General features: G+C 37.3%; 1 protein-coding gene across 4 annotated transcripts; it reads left to right on the plus strand.

Annotated features, from left to right (window-relative positions):
* The first annotated feature begins 12,498 nt into the window (after nt 1-12,498).
* LOC149780018 (torsin-1A-interacting protein 1-like) lies at nt 12,499-24,118 on the plus strand. Of its 4 annotated transcripts, none has more exons than XM_089936761.1 (2): nt 12,499-12,619; nt 20,026-24,118. In XM_089936761.1, the coding sequence occupies exon 2, from the start codon at nt 20,060-20,062 to the stop codon at nt 21,173-21,175; it is 1,116 nt and encodes a 371-aa protein (XP_089792887.1). In that variant the 5' UTR covers nt 12,499-12,619; nt 20,026-20,059; the 3' UTR covers nt 21,176-24,118. The 4 variants fall into 4 exon arrangements, with proteins under 4 accessions (XP_089792887.1, XP_089792890.1, XP_089792888.1 ...); XM_089936764.1 differs by lacking the exon at nt 12,499-12,619 and adding an exon at nt 12,626-12,741; XM_089936762.1 differs by lacking the exon at nt 12,499-12,619 and adding an exon at nt 12,626-12,729.
* Nucleotides 24,119-24,194: the final 76 nt, after the last annotated feature.

Raw genomic sequence — 24,194 nt, forward strand, 5'->3', positions numbered from 1 at the left:
GAAAATGACCAAATGGATTTGACGGGAGTCAGAGACGATGCCGTCGTCTTCTTTAGGAATGCCTTCCACAAACACGATGGAATCGCCTTGACTTTCTCGCAAGAGGTTGTACGCCGATTGCCACTCTTTGTAACACCACACGATCCGTTGAGGTGGCCGATCGATCAAATGATGTTTATGTTCGATCAAACGTTTGAAGAATTCGGTTTTGCCTGAACCGCTAGGTCCAGCAATGAGCATGTTAAAGGGATGGCGAAGATACAAAGCCTCCCAACTGGCACGATCTAAGTGTTCGTCGATGACTTTGACAGTAGAAGAAGAGGGAGCAGAGACAGCAGAGGTAGCCATTGTGTGAGAAATGTCACTTGTGACACGAAAAAACAAACAAGACAAGAGTTTATATACTTTTTCAGAACACGTTTATTGAATGTTTTTTTTCAAACATGAATACGAAAGACAAAAATACATAAAAGCCAAAGGCTTAAGTACAAGGATAAAAGGCACATGATATCCATGAACGTCGAATAAAAACAAGTGTCTGTACAACATGTTTTGGGTAATGTTCTAAGCAGTTCTATAGTAGGGGGTAAGGTCACACAAGTGTCCTCCCGAAAGGGTCTTTCAGGCCTGTCCACGACAGTCCCGTCCTGGGTGACGGGTTCTTCTGGCACCGTCACTAACACAGGTTGAAAAGTCGCAAGGCTCACAATCGCATTCCACTTCAGAAGCCCCACACTTGAATTGTGCCTGTCTAAACTTGTTTTGTGTTTCTCTGAAAGTATTCATCTTGTTCGCTCGGTCTTGGTAGTCACAATGAACTATCGATCTTGCCAGGGGTTTCTTTTTATATACAGACCAATACCGACGTGTCCATACGGTAAGGTGAAATGATTGGGAAGTCGCACTCGCTTCTGGTACACAATTTGATAGACTTTTTCCAAGGGTCGACTGACGATGTGTTGAGTGGGTAAACGTACAATTTTGTTCGGTTGATAGGTGGTCACTTTAAAGTTTGCATCCTCTCCCGATTGCAAGGCTTCTTTCAATACCCCAAAGTTCACCACACGACTGGTACGATAATTCAGAGTCAATCCTTTCACTTTACACGTCGTGTGCAATTCTCCTTGTGGGTCCCGGTATTCGTAGCCGTAATTTTTGGGACCACCACTGACGAAACTTAGAATCTTGTCGTCGGGATGTTCGTCTGTCCAGGCTCCTAAACGGTCTCCTTCGATGTCAGGGTGCTTTTGACTCGGGTGATGGATGTAAATGCAACTGTCCGTGTCAAAGTACAGGACACGTTCCCCTAACAGTTCTAAAGCTTCGTACAATTTTAAGCGAGCATGGGCTGTCACGTAAGCCGCAATGATGACATTTCCAAAGGGGTCGTCTTGTACAAAGTCCAGATCTTCTTCGTAATTGACCAAGATCAAATCCTCGCGAACGACGTCCACGTGTTTCATGTATTTGGTTTTGTCGTGAATCATCTGAAAGTAGCGGGAAGGTTCTGTCAAATATTCCGTCTTGGGTAAACACGGTCGTTGTGCCATTTTACCCCACAAGCAATTTAACATCACTTTGGCAAACGGCCGCCTGCCTTCGTTTTTCTCGATGTGGTCTAAAGAGATGCCTTCTTGTTCATAGTATTTCTCTTTGAATGTCTTTTCGTCTTCGGAAGTGTGACACCAGGAAGGAGAGCCGCTGGCTTCTTGCTTCAGTTTCAAAAAGGCATCCACTTAGTCGGCGAAAATGCCTTTCTGACTGGGGTCACCCTTGTGGTATTGTTGTGTCTTGGGAAAGTGGGAAATTTCGCACACTTCTAACAGTTGGTATCCCATGTCCAGAGCTTTGAACAATTCTACGCTGATCCAGGTTCCCGTCAAGGCACGTTCTTCCTGGGTGTGCTGACAAGGTTGGTCTTGGTTGCACGTTTCGGCACAAGTACGGCACAATGGAAACATCAGTTTGCCTTGACAATGGTGAGGTAAGACGGGATGGTATAGGTTCGTGGGAGGCAAAACTTTACACTTGATCAAGCCTTCGTATTGTCGAATGTTTTTGAGGTCGATGTGTTCCGTGAACAATTGTGGGTACCCTGCAGGAAAGGGACAATATTTGCACACGTAGGGATACAGCGAACACACGTCCAAGTATTTTATTTCTTCTCCTTTCTCTTCGTCGGCTTGGTACAGCAAACAGGTGGCATTGGTCCTTCCTCCGTACAAACTATCCCTCGGGTTTAGGGGGTCCATCAGCTTGTAACTTTCCACGGCACGTTTAAACTCGGGATCGGTTTTCATACGGTGATCGTACTCGTGTTCCCACATTTCCACCACTTGGTATCCTTGCTGTTCTAGCTTTAGGCGTCGCTGACAAGTGTCCTGGTACAAGTCTTCCATGGTTCGTTGTAAAAACTGATTTTTAGTGCTACGATCAGGGTAACAGACGGGACATCCGTGAAATAAGCAACCGTTAAACTCGTACACGATCTTCGGGTTTTCTAAGTCCCAGCCATCGACCGAATACGTTCCGATGGTCTTTTCGCCTCATCCGTTGCGGGCATGCTGAATCCATTTGTCTTCCTTGTCGCACAAGTAATGTAACCAACGTAGGGCTTTGACCGAGTATTGACGTTTGACATAGATGGTCGTTTGAGGACTGATGACAGCCACGGTGTTTTCAGGCATGAATCGTTGTCGATACACTAAGGAACACGCTTTGGCAATGGTGCAAGCTTCTTTCAAAGGATCGACCCCTCCGTGTTCCATGAACAGTTCTCAAAATTTTCCACAGCAACGCCGTAAAATGTCCACGTCAGAACGACAATACTTTAGCATTTCTTCCTGAAAGTCGAAAGGGTCGGAGGCGTGAGTCTGGTACCAAGCGTAGAAAGCTTCTCGTTGTTCGGTACGCATGTTGTCGGGGTCGTAATAGTGAGCCTCAGGTAAATGGGGTAGAACGGCGTGTTGATTGGCTTCCGTATTGAAAAAGTGAGGAAAATAACCTTTAGCCATTTCTGTCATTCCAAACGTTTTAGGCATTCGACTCAAAGGCATGGCCAAGTAACTCATCGAATCTTTAAACTGCACTTGTCCCACTTGCATGAAAATGATTTTGGCTCCGTTCAAAGTGACTTTAGGACGTTCGGTGCCATGTTCCGTATAGTACCTCAAAAGAAACTGTCCATCGTATCCGGAGAAATTGTGAGCCATCACCGTGGCATGACGATGACAATCTCCGTAACGTTCGATGTCCTCTTGGCTCCACGTCTTGTCGATGGGATCTAAGACCCATTGGGCAAAATGGGCTAACGTGTTCGGTCCTCGAAAGATTTTTTCACGCCCTCCGGGAATCTTGCTGTAGTGAGGGCAATGACTGAAGATAGGTTCTTGAATGCACTTCTCGCACGCTCGATGAGCCACGCAGAAATTAGGAATGTGAATGCCAGTCTCTTGCATGCATTCGAAATCGAAAAAGATGAAATTGCCTTTCTTCTTGTGACCGTCCTCTTTCTCTGGTGGGGGTTGGTATTTTTGCACGTAGCATTGGTGTTCCAAGTCCACGATGTGGTGACAAATGTGACATTTTTTCTTTCCTGGACATACGTGTGCCTTGATATTATTGGTACGTAGGCCTTTTCGACACGTAGGGCACAATCTCAGCAGTTGACAAGCACATTTCTTCTGTGAACCTTGCGTCTTCAGATGTTGTTGGTAACAGGCAGGGCTGACAAACGTGCGCAGACAAGCAGGACATTGTACTCTTTCTTGTCCTTCGCTCAGACAGGGTGGAGAGGCCAAACATCCTGGGCATTTCCATCCGCAATGTTTGTGTTGCTCTCGATTGTTATAGCCATAGTCACATTTCTCACAGTAATAACTGTATCCCAGGAATCCAGTGATAGTGGTAATGGTATCGAAATGGTCATCGTGATAATAGACATGAATGTATTTTCCGTCCTTAAAGTCTTTCCCTCGAAACAACAGAGGTCCGCGCATTTCTTGAGGGTGCACTTTCAAGGTGTAGAGTGGAGCTAGGACATCTTGCAATTTCTGCATCTCAGGAATGCCACAGGGTGTGTCTTTGGACAGTCCGGCTTGTTGTAACAGGAGTTCTGCTTCGTTTCGTTGTTTGGCTCGGTCGGATCGTTGAATAGTTTTCCAGGCTCTTTTCCATTCTACCGTGTCGTTCTTGTTGGCATAGGTTCGTCCCACCACGATGGCTCGGGCTAAACACATCTGGTCTTAAGAATTGTGAATTTGGACGAGACTCTTTTTGGTGTTGCGAAGGTCGTTCACCAATAACACCTTATTGCGTTGTCCGGTCCCTTGAGGAGGAGAGACGTGGGCCATTTTCAGTGTGGCTTTACCATCGGTGATGTCAAACTGGTCATTAGATTGTTGTACGTGTTGAATCTTGTCCATGACTTTGGAAGGGGTTAGTTCTGCGGGTCTGCTAAACTCGATCCAAACAGGGGATTTCAAGCTGTCGTGATCTGTGGATAGTGTCAAGCGATCGTCTTCTTTGGGTTGACATTGTCGCTTGAGTGCGGTGAGAAAAGAATCCCACATCTCGGTGATAAACCCTTCTGCTTTCTCCAATGGTACGTCGGACTTGAAATCTTTAAACTTCACTGTGTAGGTGTAAGCCGTGGTTCTAAATTTTCTAGAGGAGCGCTTTTCCGTCTCTCGAATGGAATAGTACTTTTCAGGGTTGACTAAGAGTGGTGAACTTTGTTTAGAGGGTTCGGATTCTGGTTCACTCATGTCCTCTTCAAAATCACTGGCGTGAATTTGTGCCAAGACTTCAGCTCTGGTACGAGGCGATAGATCACGTTTCTGCCTCTTACTTTCTTCTTCTTCTTTCTTCTCGAATGAATAGGATCGTTTCATCTTGAGTGCAAAACGTCAAATGACTCAAGTTTAAACACCATAAACTAATTTACAGTCATGGCAGACCAGCGTATATAAAAGGGTGTGTGTCTTGTCCTTTCACTATTCATTTCACTCTCAAACCGAGCACAACGATGGAAGAGACTACCCAGATGGAACGTTTCATCAGAGCTTTGCGAGGGGTCATTAGAAAATTCTCTTCAGACCAGCCGACGGACTACTCTCCTTCCTTTCGAGATAAAAGTCAAGATACTTGCTATATCTGTCAGAAGAAAGGGCATTGGTCTTCAGAGTGTCCAGACCGTCAAAAAAGAAAACAAACAGGGGCTAGAAAAGACAAAAGTCAAGATACCTGTTATTATTGTCAAGAAAAAGGACATTGGTCTCCAGATTGCCCAAAAAAGAAACAAGAGGAGTCGGAAGAAAAGAGGGATTCTTCAGAAGAAGAGAGAGATTCTTCAGAGGAAGAAAGCAGCCAGGTGAAGAAAAGAAGAAGGGAAGAAAGTGAGGAGGAAGAGGAGGAAAAGACTGTGACGGTGAAGAAATTGAAAAAAAAATAGAGCGTAAAAAAAGAAACAGAAGAAGTGAATGTAATTTATAAAGTGTTCTGTTGTGAATTGTGAAGTGGATTGTAACTATGGAGAAAAGAATACATTAATTATATAAGGTAAGTGTCTTTGAGTTTTGATTTTAAAATAAGAAGCTACACTCACGCACTCATACACAAACATGTACTATAAGGGTAAAATGGTTTGTTTTTTTTTTTGTTGATTTTTGAGTTATTGGCAAATTGAAAGGCTATCTCTTTTCGAGAGAAGTGGGTGGCCCTGAAAAGGGCCTTTTTTGGTGTAGGGGTGAGTTTAAGCAATCAACTTTAACTGTCTTAAGCCTTTGCCACGGCCGAGGCCTACTTCTGATGATGATGATTGGGTTGAAATCATTAAGGGTGGTACGATAGGCTTAGTCACAGGGTTGGCGTGTTTAGCTCGGGAAGGTCGTATTCTCTTCGGTCGTGATAAAGAAGTCTGATACATTTGTTTCAGACTTCTTAACTCCGCTAAAATGTCCAACAGTACCGTAGCCGTTTGATTTTCACCCTCTTGTTTCTTTGCTGCTACTTCTTCTTGTTGTTTTTTTTTTCTTACCTCTTCTTATTGCTGTTCCTGTTGCTGTCGGAGAAAAGCTTGTTCCGCTTCCTTTTGTCGTTGCATAAATTTCTCCAATTCTTCTTTCTGTCTCTGTCTAAAATTCTCCACTTGCGGTAATGAAGAATGAGACGAAGGTTCCGGAACAAATTCTTGCGAGGTAAGAAAATCCACAAAATCCCAATGTACCTCTTCTGAAAGTAAATCCGGGTTCCCTTGGGCGGTCTCCACTGCTGGTGCACCCCAATGGATCGTTTTCTGAGTTTCCGTCATGTTGAATCACTGTGGCATAGATTGACAGCACACAGGCGCTAGCGGATCTAAATAGACCACATGACGTCACAGACTGCTCTCTTCGGATTGGATGCGGACTGACTGAATTTTGTAACGCGTGTTCGGATTGGTGAATGAACTCAATCCGTTTCAATCCTTCCTCTATCTATAAATAAGCGCAGTTCACTGCATTGATTCACCTGTTCTCGTCGCCTCACGATGTGGACCACAGTTGAATCATCCAGCCTTGTGTCTTCAATGATGTTTAGGACGGACATGCTCATGCATGTCCGGTCCAAGTGGACTGTTGTTGATAGGACAGATACTAGTCTATGGATGAGAAGAGTTTACATAGAAAGACAAGGATGCCTCAAGAGGGTACTTGTGTATGGACCTACAGTTAGAAGGAGTTTAAGAAGAAGAAGAGGATGTGACAGATGCCGTCTATGTTAATATCAATATTAACATAAATCCAAAGGCCCTTTTCAGGGGCACCCACATTTCTCGAAAAGAGATAGCCTTTCGATTGCCTACCCCTTTATAAAAATTTTTTAAAAAAAAAAATCCCATGTTCAATTCCCCTTGTCCCTTAAGTAGTTTTTTTTTCTAACATGTTCAATTCCCCTTTGTCCCTAGACAAACCCAAACTCTATTCCCATGTTCAATTCCCCTTGTCCCTAGACAGACCCAAACTCTATTCCTCATGTTCAATTGCCTTTGTCCCTAGAATCGATATTTTTTTTTCCATTGTTCGAATGCCTTTGTCGCTAAAATCAATATTTCCTTTTTTTTCCTTTCTCCAATGTTAAATTCCATTGTCGCTAATCTTACCCAGGGTTTTTTGCGCATGTTAAATTTCCATTGTCGCTAATCTTACCCATGGTGGTTAATGTTAAATTTCCATTGTCGCTAATCTTACCCAGGGGGTGTTTTTAATGCTAATTCCCATTGTCGCTAATCTCACCCCATATACTACTTATGTCATCTCGCTGCAAGGACAAAAATGCATGCATGTGTGTCTTTGAACAGTCTTGTCCAATGAGGAAACGTAATAGATTTAAAGAATTTGATATCACACACACACACACACACACACACACACACACATCCTTGTAAAATCTACGAAACGGGAACATATGATTTTTACCAGCAAAATGGGGCCAATTTTTTGTAAATAATTAAGGTCGATAAAGATGTATTTTACTACGCATTTGATATATACATGTCATTTGTAATTGATTTTTGGTTGATTTCCAAGAAACACAGTATCACAATCGTTACCATGAGAACGGGGACACACAAATTCAGTGTTAGAAATTATACAATCAGATATGGGACATTCAATACGTATGTATTTTGATTCTAAATAAGAATTAATTCAATCTGAATACTGCAGTAATATCACCTCATGCACTAAAGTTCACATCTATATTAACAAACTAAATTGAAATTATCATGTGGAATTGTTAAATTATGTTTGTCGTATATATAAGTAAAAATGTTTGTCCAGGATTCTGAAGAAATTGAATTGTCAGAATTGAAAATAAATCGTACGTATTATTTTACGTTTACAATAATTGATCTAAATAGTGTTTGTTTTTCTTGAAGCCATCTACGGTGAGTAATTCGGAAGCAAAGTGCGCAAGCCGACAGCAAAACAGGTTGAATTTTTACCGCGTAAACGGGAACGCAGTTTTCCGACTGATACACACGAGGTTTTGAGTCGAGTGGGACGTGTGTATTGTTGTATATATCATTATCTGAAAAAAATATCGACACAACGGGACAATGCTCAGATACACCGTTTTTTTAAAGTTTGTATCATTATCTTCGCATTTCGTTTAAGAAGACATTACAAAACGGGGACGTCCCCGTTTCGAGGTGTGTCCCCGTCTGTTGGTGTGTATTCACACTGATTTCCCCGTTTCGTGCATTTTACAAACGCACACACACACACACACACACACACAGTTTTTCGACAAGACATACACAACATTATTATTTATAATTTTGCATTAACACACACCTTTACCCCATATGAATTACCAAGACTGGACACAAATAGCACTGTATGTTTCTGTGAAGATTCATCTAGGATTCTATACATGACACCACGGTATTCAACCATCGTCTCAGTCAAAACATCGTGCACTGACCTGAAATAAACAATTGTATGCAAGCAATTATAGAAAATTGATGCATTTATGTTTTAAGGAAGTATAGTGGTTGCACATGTTTCGTGTTTGTATATGATTATCAAGAAATTCATAGCCAAGTTTATAATAATATTACTAGTATTACTTACATATACGTACTCTTCTTTAATAAGATTCACTGGATCAATGTTTCTGTCACTGAAACGAACGAAGGAAGTGTCTGTGTCGGGGATGTGGACAATCGTACTCACCCCATAAGGATCCACTTCAATTTCCGTTGACTCGGCCACAGGTAAATCATTCGACAGCTCACCAATACTAGGGATCTATGAAATAAATCAAACAATAAAAACCATTCCATTTTCTATTTATCTTTGCACCAGATAATGATTTTTTTAAAAATTGCGTCATATGTATAGCGGCAACTTGTGACTCATGGAAATATAGATATTAAGGCAGTCGATAACCGAGTGGTTTCATTCATCGTCTTACAAATACATCCAGCTCACCGCCGCAGGTTTGATTCCAAAGTAAGACAGGTTGAAACTTTGCAAGTGAGAAAACGAGAAAACTTGCATTAGCTTAAGGTAGGTCGATGGTTGTGCTCTCCCTCATATCCACCTCAAAATACCGCAAATAGGCAAATCAGGGCACTTTTAGATTAAATATGTCAATAGCATTTCTGGATAAACGCCGTGAATTTTATGAAAAATTAATCAACTATATTTTTACTTGTTTATATATACAACAAAATTATGTTACGGCTTGTCAACAGCATTTCATGAATAACCGCCTTCAATTGTATCAGAAATTAATCAACTTTATTTTTACTTGTTTATATATACAACATAAATACGCAATGAACACGATTGTACTGTTATTTGCCTTATTACAAGTGTTCTTAAAATTTCTCTTGTCACCTTATGAAGTTTAAACACGTACACTTAACTCCAAAAATGGCGGGTCTACTGTCTCGTCTTGGTCTTTATCTAATACATATATGGTCACTGGAACCTGTTGTAAACGATTAAGGTGTATTTATTAAATGCAAAATAGTGTCACGACTTGTCAGCAGCATTTCTCAAAACACGTGAATTTTATGAGAAATTAATCAACTGTATTTTAATTGTTTATATACAACAAAGTTGTTTCATCGGCTCGTCTTTGTCTTCACCTACCATCGACATGGTCATACGTGGTAAAAATGATTTCTTATATTTTAGTTGCTTTCTATCATACTTAATTCAATTCTCTGCATGGCCTGCAGGTAAACCTGATTTCCCCTCTGTTATTTACAGCCCCCCTGTATGATAAGCAAGGATATTCCTAGAATAAATAATTTATTATATAATCTTCTTAGATAAATGTTTTCGATTCATACTCCGTAGGATGTTCAGTTAAAACATGCAAAGGACAAACATTCATACAAGATTAAATATCGCCATCATTATCAGAGAATTGTCTTAAATAAAGAGAGTTTTCTTAACTAAAGAACCGTTTCTTATTTTGTCTGCCCTGTGTTGTAAACGTCAGTAATAGGCAAAAGTCTCGTTGATAATTTTATTATCAATGGCCTACACCGTCATCTTTATATGTCATTTTTGTTCTTGTGACTTCAAGAAAAAGTCGAGTACGTAAGAATATAAATGTGTTTGCTCGTGCTCCCTTATTTCCAATTGAATGGTTTTGCCACACAGAAGTGAATATGAAGATTTTCACACATGTAAATTATATATATATATTTTTCAAGTTAGTGCATAAGCGTGTTTTAAGCATTACGATTGTTTCACAAACTATGGCTGACTGTAACCATTTCTAAGGGTAGAACGCATATATGTTATCGAATATGGTTGATATTGGTGGCAATATTGTATATTACCTTTACAGCTTAAGCATAGGCTTATTAATATTTATATGAAACTTTATGAATATATTTAAAAGTTTACTTACCAGTGTTGCACGTGCCAAAACCCACACAGGTCACAAGCAATCGCATGTGGTCGTGGCCTAACTTCCCAAGCACAATGAATACAGTGAACATACGGAATTATACTAATTGCTTATCTTTTTTATAAGTCGTAATAAATTGATAGACGAGTATGGAAAACAGATTATGCTGAAACCAGATGAAACAATAAGTACCAAAAAATGAATTGTGTGTCATTAAGATAAATTGTTCACAGCAGGTAATTTAGTAAAACAATGCTAAAATTAAAATAAATAGATTGTAATAAAGCTAGCATACAAATAAATCCCTAAGCACCCGAATCAGTGATCACCAGTAAAGACTTTGACGTTTATATAGGTATTACATGTTGCAATTATCTTATTATTTGTTGCTGATCATGCGCATATACCTTATGGGAGTAGATGTTTTCTCGTCCGGTAGGAAGTTTACAGATAATCGCCTGGGGTAGTAATCTTAGGCAAACTCACATTTCCCGCCTAAATAGTGTGACGTAATACGCCTGGGGTAGTAATCTTAGGCAAACTCACATTTCCCGCCTAAATAGTGTGACGTAATACGGCATTACAGCTCGAGAACAGATTGACGCATAATACTTCACTGTTACAAACATACATTTCAAAATGGTGGCTAACGTCAATTTTTCAGTCATTTACTACCTTATTTAAAACTGGACCCCCACATACACATATGCACCCCCACACTCCCCTGCCTCTATTGCTCACGGCTAAATGATATGCGTGCTAATCACAATTTTATCTTACTAATTTTAAGACTAGTTGGTAGATCTGCAAACCAACCAGTTTTAACCCTTTGCTTTCAGAACTCAGCAACATCATTGACGATATTTTTAAATTCTTTTAAGTTAACAAAATATAAATTTTAAAACGCCATGCCATTTGGACCTACGACAAACTGTTTTAGTATTAATTTCCATTAAAATAATGCATCGATGTAAAAAAAAAATTTGTACATATGTGAAATAAATACCTTTCTAAATGTGCGAAATTCTTTTTACATACGTGAAATAAATATTTTATTTCAAATCTTTATAATTCCTTTCACATTTGTGAACAAGATTTTTTTAAAACATAGAATCTTTACGTATGAATGTAAAATCCTTGTTTACATAGGTAAAATTATTTTTCACGTATGTGACATTCGTTTGTAAACATGTAAAATAGATAAATTATTTTATACATGTGCATTGTTTTTTTGCATATGTAAAATTCTTTCATGCATGTGAAATGATGTCAAACTAATTCACATATGGAGAAAAAAACCCACCAAATTTTGTATATGGAAATAAGATTTAATATATTTGAAATAAAAGCTTATTGTACATCTGGTATTCTTTTATTTCACATGTGCACAGTTATTTTTGAGACACATAATATTATTCTGTACATATGTAAAAAAAAAAAACTTACTCACATATATAAAAGAAATTCACGTATATGAAATAATCGTTTCTACACACTTTCGGGTATATACTTTTTCAGACATGTGAAATTCTTTTCTTTTTTTTGCATGTGAACTAAGTGACCTTTTGATACATATGTAACATAAATTAAAACTCTCTATATGTAATATTATTTTTCGCATGTGCGAAAAAGTATTTAAAATATGAAAAGAACAAGAAAGAAAATAATCAATATTGAAAGGGATTGCTATATACACTCCGGCATGATACAGATAACAGGATTCCGATATTTAGATTCTGATTTTCAAGTTTTAAGTGTTCTTAACTGAAAAGTACAACTTTATGCTAAGATCTGTGGTCGCAAAAATTGAAAACAAGACTAATATAATTGGTATAAATTGTATGTCGTCCATTTCTGAATGTTAATTTTCTATTGTACATTTATACGTGGTGAGAATCTTATCTAATTTTGATGGAATCAGCTCGAATGGATGCAAATTCCTTTTTTAATCTTGCCGAGTGATTTAAGTCTTTTGCAGTCTGGACTGTTTTGCATAAAAATAAAAAGGCATGTATTAAGGCGTTACGTCCATCTTTTATGAGCTGAGAATGTATACCCTAGAAGTAATAATCTTCGCATACCTGTAGCATCGGTATTTTGTTTTAATTTGCATATTATACATTATATTTGGTTAACTTCTATAATCACCCTTCAGCAATGAAAGCGGCATACGAGGAGAAAGTTCACATGACGTATCCAAACAGTGAGTTGATTTAACTATGATTATATATGTATGACGCTATTTTACGTGTCATTTTACCGAACTCTCAGATTTGGGAATAGCTTAGAAAACAGAGAATGGGACAAACGCACGTATGTTCATCCGTATGTTGGGCACAACAGACTGTTATGAAGTGAAACTATACTATTCTGAACACGGGGGCTCGTTACAAAGAAAATTATAGTCTGATAATACAAACCCGTCAGTGAATCGAGGGCTGAGGGGTCTAACCTGTATTTTACCCCCTCAGTCCTCGATTCATTTACGGATACTCCTAATTTTATTTGTGAAAAGCCCTGTGATTATGAGGCTATTTAGTTCATGAAGAAAAGTGTCTATTTGCATGGCGGCCTTTATAATGATTTTTTTTTAAAAAACGGCATATCCGCGCTGCTGCCATATAACCACTGTAGAAAAGACTATCCGCACAGCGACCGGTGAACAATGGCGTACTAAGTGTAAATAGAGCACAGACCACAATGATAGCCCGAAGGTGTTTTGGGTCCCCAAGACCTCTTGAGCCCATGGGTTTACCGCCCGAAGACAATTTCAATTCTTAAATGTGAAAACTTGTATGAATGTTACACAAAGTTTACAACTGATGTGTGGATTTGGTTTGCATTGTGATTGCTACACATGCATTGTGAGTACCCATTGCATGTGGATACATGGTGTCAATTTGAATAATCTTAACCATTTAAGGTAAGTGTACATTAGTATTACTGAACATAATTGGCAGAGGTCTCGCTAGGATTTTAAAACTAGGAGTCCAGGACTCCCATTTTGGTAAAAATAGGAGTCCCATCATCAAAAGTTGCAGTCCTTTCCTTCCTACAGAATCAACACAGACATGAGTGCATCTATTTTTAGATGGAGAGTTTTTCGTAATGTAATCACTTACTTTAATATAGCTTCATTACAACAGTCCATTGACAGGATTGCAAATTTATGGTTTATTTATTTGTCTACATCCTTGTAGTAATTTTAGGCAATTGTTAAATAGTATCTTATTTGTTGTTTTTTCCTGTATTTTCGCAAATACGTATCAGGTTTGAAAACAGATTAGACTTTAAAGCGCATCTCGCGAATTCCACAACATAGCATTGTCCCATACATTTCTGATCTACATAATTTGCATTTTAAAGTTGAATCTTTAATAAAATAATACCTTGGCTTTGCTTTCAATGATCTGTATATTTTTCTGAAAATATTTGCCCAATGGTTTACGAAAACAGACAATCTAATAACTTGTACATCCCAGAGTTAGCAAAGTCCGCCATTATTTCCCGTTAGGCCTACTGGTTCACTTAGAGCTTCAAACTAATTTTATGATGAAATAGTGTACACGAGGCAAGTAAATAATCACAGATTCTGATCTTAAAACACAAGTTTGTATGTTTTATCATTAAAGGGTATCATGCAGGAAATTGATAGTTGCTACCTTACTCAGAAAAGGGTTAATGGTCAATCAGCTATCAAAACATATACATGTGAATGGGCAAGAATTTGTTTGTCACCGTAATTGATATCAAAACAAGGCCTAGCTAATGATATATGATGAATACATTTTGCTACAACACTAGAACTAACAGGGCAAAGGCGAGCTGCATTTAAAAAAAGTGTGGTCTGTCAATGTACCTCTTAAATAGCTCTTGTTCATCCATCAGAGTAATACTGAATTTTGTCAATCCAAGTAAGGACTTATTCCAAACACTAAGCTAGGCATCACACACTTTCTTACACTTAGCTATTGTCCTATCTGAACTATCAATTCTAGCAGCTTTAGCACTTTTCTGAATCTTGTTACAATCTTTATAAGTTTGCCATTTAACCCCAAAATACTTGTACAAATTTACAAATGGCATTTTGTCTAAGTCTCAACATGTCTTGATTGTTGTGCACTACTTATTCTGATAGGGGCCTTGAGTGGCTGAGTGGTCTAAAGCGCTCACCGATAAGGATCACTGCCATCTCACCTCTGTCTGCGTGGGTTCGGCCTATGTTGATATGTGAGAAAGCTTGCCAGTAGCTTCTCATGGGTCGGTGGTTCTTTCTGGGGGTTTCCCGGGTTCTTCCATCACCATTAATACTGGCTGCCATGTATAGCCTATCTTGTGCTGAAAAATGGCGTTAAACCCTACAACAACAACAACAACTTATTGCAATACATTCGGAAATGAACACAGTAACGAAAGCTAAAGTTGTTTATTTGATGTACTTTTATAAATGACCACATGTACATCTCTGCGTCTTTCTGACTCGGAATTCAATCACTGTAAATATCAGTACATTTTTGCATCTGGCCGTCAGTCAGAGCCTTTGATCTTGGCACCCAGCTATTGCATCATGTTCTTTTTTATGTACTCTTATTATGGCAACATGTATGTACATTAAGGGGTCTTTCAGTCACTGAATTCTGTCATTGTAAATATCAGCACAGCTAATTGATCAACACATTTTCTCACAAAGCAGGTGGCTAAAGCAGGACTGGCAAGTCTTTGAAATTTGCCGCACACCTATAACGTGTCTACGGAGGACTCCTGCCTCAGAGATTTTCTGCATCCCAGATCAAAAATTGGCATCCAAATAAGCGTAATTAAGCATTTCCGATATCTCTGATTGGATAACAAAATAATTTTATTAAGTGTAGCTTTTTGTTTGTATGAAAAGGAAAAAAATTATCATGGACCTTAATTGATGGTGATATTTCTGTTGCCAATAATGATTTGCTGTTGAACTAATTTCATTTCAACAAGAATGTGCTGATTTTTTAAAGGTATTCTAGTATTCATGGCTCATTGTAACCATTATCGAAGTGTATAATTTTCTGGTCATGCACCATAAACTGTCTCATTTAAAGTGTGAATGAATGCCTTTCTCACAGCTTGCTTCTAAATGTTGAACCAACAATGCTACTCTTGATTTAAAATCATATAAAAAAAATTATAATATAATATTTGGCAAACACTTTTCATGGACTTCAGTATTAAATAATCCAGTGAGATCAGATTCAAGGTCTTAAACTTGATTATCTCCCAAGGATTATGAGAGGGTATTGTATCATTTTGGAATAAAAATAGTGCGGGGGGGATCCTGATGTATGAAATTAAGAATATTGATAATCAGTATTGTCAGTAATTAGCTCTTCAAAAGTACAGAAATGAGAGATTTTATGGATTCTCAGTTTTTCTTTGTAAAGGCAGTACTAGATGACAGTCATTTGCTAGCATTTATCTGCTTTTCTATCCAGAATACTGCAGAATACTAAAACAGTATGGCCTTGTGGTGGAAGCTCAAAAAAAAGCATACAAAATATATGCACTTTATTATTGTTACCCCACTCCACTCCTACCACCAGGATGCATTCAGGATTTGAATTCTTGATTGTCATCAAATCATCGTCTAATACACGTACATCATACCTGACATGATTGTCTTCTTCCACCGCATCACCACCTGGGGGCTGCATTGAGGATGAGCTACTTTTGTTATCTACTCATTCCTCCAAAATTATAAAAATGCAATCACTCTTGATCTGTGTAGATTATTGGAGTATCGTTACAAGGAAAACAGTAAAAGATGTATGAATCGATGCACAGCAGTGACATTTCAATACATCTGCAACGGGAAGGAAATATCAATCCATTATTAAGCTGACCAACTGTTTGAGAAAAGCCAAATTAATGTACAGGATATCTCATAATAGTGCTCCTGAATATTTACAATCGCTATTCCAGTATAGGCTACCTAGTAATACTCTCACCTGCGATCCATGTCTACCAAACAGTATAAAATTCCCAAACCAAATAATGAGTTATTTAATAAAAAGTTTCCAATACTCTGGAACTCTGCTCTGGAATAGTATTCCAGTTGAGATTAGAAATGCCCACTCTATTTCCTTCTTCCAAACCCAATATATATCCGGTGGCTTCAGAGATGCAGCTAAAATGAATAAATTCCTTTGTATGAGGTCCTCAAGGTAGATTAGTTCTTCAGCTAATTGTGTTACCCTCTTTAAATAAGGTCATTATTATTATTATTTATGATACAGAATCATAGCTCTATAGGTCATTAATGCTAGTTTTTCACCTGCATGACCTGGGTTCAATATCTGGTTCCATGAAGGTCAGGTTTGTGTGGTCAGTTAAATTCAAAATATCAGTGGCCTTCCTTGGGTTCACCAAAGCTACCATAGTATGGTAAAAACCAAAACATAAAGTGCATATTATGCAAGTTTTTAAATGATATCTTAAATTAAATGTGGATAAAGGGCACACAAATCAAAGATGCGTTCTTCTTTGTGTGCTTGATTATATGTTGAAATTTCCTGAAGATTTAGCACCAATATGACAAGTCTAAATACATGTACAAGACCTGATCTTTCTGTAGTTACAGCATACTTGAACTCTCTCATGTTTATGATTTGTTGGAACATAATAGCATAATTGCCAAGATTTTAACAAACAAAACGTATCATTAATATAACAGTTTAAGAAACCATTTATGAAACAAAACACTATTAGTATAACACTATAGGAAACCATTTAGTAAACAAAGCATACCATTAGTGTAACAGTTTAGGAAACCATTTATGAAACAAAACACTATTAGTATAACACTATAGGAAACCATTTAGTTGTTGTTGTTGTTGTACTAGGGTTTAACGCCATTTTTCAGCACAAGATAGGCTATACATGGCGGCCAGTATAACTGGTGGAGGAAGAACCCTGGAAAGCCCAGGGAAGAACCACTGACCCACAAGAAGCTACTGGCAGGCTTTTCCACGTACCCACACTAGCCGAGCCTTGGACTCGAACACACGCAGACAGAGGTGAGATGGCAGTGATCCGGAATGATGAGCGCTTTAGACCACTCAGGGCCCCAGGAAACCATTTAGTAAACAAAACATCATTAGTGTAGCAGTTTAGGAAACCATTTAGTAAACAAAGCATACCATTAGTGTAGCAGTTTAGGAAACCATTTAGTAAACAAAACATACCATTAGTGTAGCAGTTTAGGAAACCATTTAGTAAACAAAACATCATTAGTGTAGCAGTTTAGGAAACCATTTAGTAAACAAAGCATACCATTAGTGTAGCAGTTTAGGAAACCATTTAGTAAACAAAACATACCATTAGTGTAGCACTTTAGGAAACCATTTGCAGTGTTTTGGACCAGAATATTATGTTGGCCTCATCATATCTTGAAAATCAGTGCTGAAGTAAAGAATACTAAAATATACAGGGGTTCATGTAGTTGTACATTATTTTTAGGGATTGAACATGGACGCTGGAAACCATGAAAGTTCTATTTCAGAATTTTAAAGTATCAGATAGAACAACTGCATTGGCTTCCACAATGACAGCGTCTACTTTTTGTTCACTGCCTTTTGTAGAAAAGTTGGGAAAATTAAATGGTGCCTTTCCATCCATCCTTCTTTCCCTTGTCGCCCTAGATTGTGTGACCCATCCACTTGTTTACACACAGTAACTAGATACAATGGAACCTTCCTTGAAAGACCACCCCACGTGCCAAAACATAATAATAATAATGAGGACTTTGTATAGCACCTAATCTTTAGAAGCGCTTAAATGGTCTCTCATGACAGGTCATATCACTATATAACCAATAGATCTGTACAAGGAGAACCAGGTCTCTCAAGACAAGTTGTCTGTTATAGCAGTGGTCTCTCAAGACAGGTTTTACATTATTAATGAGTCCTTAAGTTAGATTAATTATCATCATTTCACAGAGTTAGTGCCCCTGTTTGTCGGACCAACCCATTATATTTTCTATACAGTAAATCCCTTAATTTGATTTCAACCAGCTTTGGTATGCTTCTTAGTACTGTGCTGATGACTTTCTTTGAGTTTAACTGTTAGAACTCTGCCCTTTTGTTTAATGAAGTTCTGTATGTGGCCCAATGATTATTAGATGACACCCAACTTTTCTGCACAATTATAATTGGATTGTAATCAGATTTGGTATCCTGCTTGATATTGATGAGACCTTGGCTGAATTTGATTGGGAGCCTTCTGCGTCATCATTTAGCACAGTTGTAGCCCTTGATTTTCTGATCCATCCACTTCATTTCCTGCACAATAAATTGTGTGATTATTATCTTTACTATTATTTCGTGTATGTAACAGTACCACCAAACTGACCCAGTAGTCATGATTCAAAGCCTTTCACGTATATGATGCATTTTTATTTGCTAGGGCTGCATATATAAAATTTGGTCAGAAAATATTTGAAAATGTCAGCTTAATTGAAGTTTTGGTACATTTGATCTTTGATCATTTCCTGGGGACCACTGGGTTAGGAGCCAAGATTGACCCAACATTTGTAAGTGGTTACTACAAAAGTGGCATGAAAGTTATGTGAATTGCCTCCAACTCCACACCCTTCTCCCTGTGGTTTAGGAGATGTAGTAATGAATGGACAGTCACATGGTGTCACAATATTCCCCAAAGTAGTGGGGGTAAAAAAAAAGTATCCTAAGGAATGTTGAACTTTACTTTGGAAAAAAAAGATCCATTAATTGTACTCAGATTATGCTCTAGATATAAAGATGCAATATTTCTATGCAGATTGTGCACTGGATATGAAACCCCCAATAATTGTATTCAGATTGTGCTCTGGATATGAAAACCCCAATGATTGTACTCAGATTGTGCTCTGGATATGAAACCTCCAATAATTGTACTCAGATTGTGATCTGGATATGAAACCCCTAATAATTGTGCTCTGGATACGAAATCCCAGTAATTGTACTCAGATTGTGCTTTGTATATGAAAGACTATGTAATTGTACTTAGATTGTGCTTTGTATATGAAAGACCATGTAATTGTACTCAGATTGTGCTTTGTACATGAAAGACCATGTAATTGTACTCAAATTGTGCTTTGTATATGAAAGACCATGTAATTGTACTCAGATTGTGCTTTGTATATGAAAGACCATGTAATTGTACTCAGATTGTGCTTTGTATATGAAAGACCATGTAATTGTACTCAGATTGTGCTTTGTATATGAAAGACCATGTAATTGTACTCAGATTGTGCTTTGTATATGAAAGACCATGTAATTGTACTCAGATTGTGCTTTGTATATGAAAGACCATGTAATTGTACTCAGATTGTGCTTTGTATATGAAAGACCATGTAATTGTACACTTACTTGGCTTACTCTTGTGTAACTTATGATTTAACGCTGTTTGTGTTCACACACAACAAAGAGAATTGTTGCCATGTGTTGAAATTTGAAATATATTTAATCGTCATTTCCAACTAATTCTGATCTCACTTGCTGAGTGTTTAACAGCAATCATAATAACAGATCAACAAAATTATCACAAAGTTAAAAATCATCTGTAAAATATTTTCAGGTCATTGGAAATAGTTCCTTGAGAAGACATAGACATGGATAAGAGGAATTTAAGGAGAAGAGCACTAAGATCAGAAGCTGCAAATTATTCCTCTGATGAAGAGAAAGATAACAGACCAGATACCAGGTCCAAAGACTCAAAGAAGACTCCTAGTCCAAAGAAACGTGGGTACAAAGGAACACATCAGTCCCCAGCAGAGAAAAATTCAGAAGATTTAGAAATTTATGACACACATAGCGAGGAAGAGGATGAAGTAGATAGTAGTGCGGGTGACAGGTCTGGAAGTCCAAGTGCAAATGATTCTTTACATGGTACACCAGAACCATCTCCTGAAAATAAAGTTAAATACAAGCACAGTACAAGACCAAGGGAACTGGTAGATAATAGACAACCTTCAACTGACTCACATAAGTCTGGCAATGGCTCTAAATGCTGTATTATCATGCTTATAATAGTAGTAGTTGTGGCTGTTTTTTATTTTTACCCAATTTTTGCCCAATTTTCTTTCACAGGTAGTCAGACTGTTCTGCAACACAAGATGAATAACATTTCTCTTTTCAAGACGAGAGTGGAGGAAATGAAGAAAATTTTCCCATCTCAAATAGACAAATTTTGGAAAACAATATCCTCGTCAATGAAACACATTTTATCACAGCCAGATCCAGCGTATCCTGCCGTAATTTTGCTCTGGGTCCCAAAAGGCTTTTCTGTAACAGCGAGTAAGATTGTAAACTATTTAGGAGACAGCATTAACAGTGTTTATAATATTCATTCCTTAGATTTTACAATAGATGCGAGTGATCTAGACAAAAGTTCTCCTGCCAAAGAAAAGTTAGACCTTGACCAAAACTTAAAGAAAGTCCTTTCTCAGAGCAGGGTGGTTGTGGTAAATCATATAGAGGAAATATCCCCTATGGCTATGTTGTTATTTCATGCATACTGTGATGGGGATAATGCTCCATACAAAAACGTTTCCATTGTTCTTGTTCTTCACTCATCACAGGTGGACACAGATCTTTTATCCAAAGACATAGATCATCAGCTGAAACAGATCTGGTCTGGGGAGATGGATAAAGATGAAATTCCAGCACTGATTAGCAGGGTGGCTAATAATGTTGCAATCGTTAAAAATGAGCAGCATGCAAATTAACTTGTAATTTTTGTACATGTCTTGGCGGCTTAGACCATGCACAAAATTTCTAGCCTATGTAATTACTGTCATTTGCTGTTGATGTTTGCAGCATGTAGCAAGCCTTCACTTGGTGTTTTCTAGCAGGGGGTATTCTGTTCCAATTCATCTATAATCATGTTATGCTGTCAGAATATTCATTATATAATTGAGGAAATATTGCTTTTTTTTTTTTGTGAAAAGCTACACTGTCTGAAAGCGTGCAGTTTGCATAGGAACTAGTCAGTGTATATCTGTAGAATGGTGGACTAGCCAACCTGTATAATTTTGGGGGCATTATTTTATGCTTTGCTTTCTCATAATAGGTTGCCTAACTTCTATGTTACCAATGCATAGTAATGACATAGATGAAAATATATACATATTTGTTACAGGTGTGAAGATCATAGTGAACTTGTTCATGATGTATAGTTGATTGCAAAAAGACCATCCAACTTAAATCTTGCATACATTTTCTTTTTACCCAGAAATTCAACAGATTTCAGTTAGGAAATCTTGTTTGGAATCTAAGAATACAGTCAATCCAGTCTTGAGAAACGCCACCTTCTGACAACAAAAGTGGTTTCAGGACATGGTTACCCATAACAGGCCTCTGCTGGAGGGTCAGTTTTCAAGTGCAAAATTCAGTTGGGTTTAAGAAAGAAAAAAAAAACATAAATAATTTGTATATATACTGTGTTCTTTATTTGATGTTCATTGTAACATAATAAATTCATTCATACAAAATGTTCTATAGCAATTAATTTTTAAGTTATTAAAAAAGTAACAATATATTGAATAACACAATTTGCATTTTCTTTTTGTTTATTTCCATATGAATTATATAAAAAATTGTTAAATATGGTGACATTTATTTATTTAGACCATAAATTACTAAGTTGGCTGATGCACAGGAGTTCTTTAGATGACTATATCGGTACAATTGCAGTTTGTGATGTACTTAAGCTATGTCATACACATTCACCCTATACATGTATGAAAACTGGCAAATACATGTTCCCTCATTTCTTGTGCATCTCCATGCAGAGGAAGGAACTACATTCTGCAATGATTTTGGTTACCAATAATTAAATGTTTAGTATTTATATCTAGTTTTGTGATAATGGTCATTCATAACATTGTTGAAACACATTTTGTTCCTAAGCTTAATTGTCCGTGTTCATGTGTATCTGGTTATTGCTAATGTTGCTGCAGTTCTGTTGTAAAATAATAATAATAATGAGGACTTTGTATAGCGTCTAATCTTTAGAAGCAATCTTTAGAAGCTCTAAGCGCTTTACAACATTAGACAACACATATAAGATACAAAAAACATATATAATGATATGATTACAAACACAAAACACCATGAAATTAGAAGGAAAAAAAACCAGAAAATAACATGCTGAGAATATTTAAGGTAGGAAACATTATTAGGTCTTTAAGTTTGTTCTTCTGTCAAAATAAGTGAGATCAGATTAGGAAATTAAATGTTCATTAAAGAAATTTAAAATTGATCTGTACAAAATGCTTTGGACATAACTTACATGTGGTCACTTATAGCAGAGGACACACAAATCAGATTTGTAGTCTGTGTGTAATATATATAAGATATATTTCAGTCAAAAGATATTTCCTTGCATAATTTTAAATTTCTTTAATGAACATTTGATTTTCTAATCTGATTATTAAGTAAATTATGGGCACAATAATATAAGAAATTTTCAAAAATATGCCTTTCCAAAGGTCTTGTATTGTGTAACAAAGCATTTCGTTTGTCCATAAATGTATAGTATGCATATTCGTTGTAATCAGCTGGTTTAGATGAGCAAAGTCGAATTGCATGTTTTGCCTGCACAATCATGGGGAGATTCAGTACTCACATTTCGATTATAGTATTTCCTGTTTTGCTTCAAAGAAAGCTTTATTGATTTATCATTGTGAAAAGTGTTTTGTGCCTTTGTGTTAAAGTTATAGAAAGTCAGTCTCTGGTACATTCTTTGCCGTGTTCAACTTAAACTTAGATATAATGCAAAAGGTCTAAAACCTTTATGCTAGGAGAGGAGCTCCTATATTGCCAGTCTTACATGTTTAAACAGGAAACCTGTTGCATTGTAGCATGTTAAAGGTTTTTTTTGTTTGTTAAGGGCACATACATTAAGCATCAGTTGATGTATTTGACTGAAAATTCGGGATATTATAAAGTTTATAAACTGGTATACAGGAGTTCCCCTCTTGTTTTGCTGACTCAAACAGAAAAATACGTTTCATTATGGTCAACAGTGTTAAAGTTCTGTGTGAAAGTTTATATAAAACAGATGCAGGTAATATACTAAAAATAAATCACAGACACTGGTTTCAGCAAAATAGTTGTTGATATATAGAATTCAGACTGCATTTTCATCTAGTCCATTCATATGATTCTTTTAATGTGTAATTTACACAAATTGCGATGAAATTTCAGCTATGATGATTGTGAGTTTAAATGACACTAAAATCTCTAACATTGTACATGTAAAATCTCTTGTACATGTAATATGTTTAATATGCTGAGAATGATCATGGGTTTAAAGACAATAGAATCTGACATTGTACATGTGGCATGTTGAATAAGCTATCATAATGATTGTGAGTTTAAAGATACTGAAATCTATATCATTGTACATGTGACATGTAGAATATGCCGAGTGCAATCTTAGAATGGAGTACTGTTAATTGTTTCTGCACTTTTCTGTATTTGTGTGCACGTATTCATTTGTACATCTGTTAAAACGCAAAATGTAAAAATCACATTTCTTTACTTTATTTTGCATTAGCTTCACGTTAGTAACTTGAATGTGAATCATATTTGTAGGCATTGGTATGTGTATATGGTGCTGTGTGGAAATCATAATAAATTGAATAAAGACTATTGTGCAGATAAAAGCTTGACTTGGTTGTCAATGAGCCTGAGCATTCTCTATGGGCCTGACCCACTAAGAGTCCTGGTCTTTTGACACAA

Source organism: Sinohyriopsis cumingii, chromosome 16 (genome assembly GCF_028554795.1).
Source record: "Sinohyriopsis cumingii isolate HCF-2022 chromosome 16, ASM2855479v2, whole genome shotgun sequence".
Lineage (NCBI taxonomy): Eukaryota > Metazoa > Mollusca > Bivalvia > Unionida > Unionidae > Sinohyriopsis > Sinohyriopsis cumingii.

Coding starts and splice junctions, on each gene's coding strand:
- LOC149780018 (XM_089936761.1), top strand. CDS start 20,060: ATGGATAAGAGGAATTTAAGGAGAAGAGCACTAAGATCAGAAGCTGCA.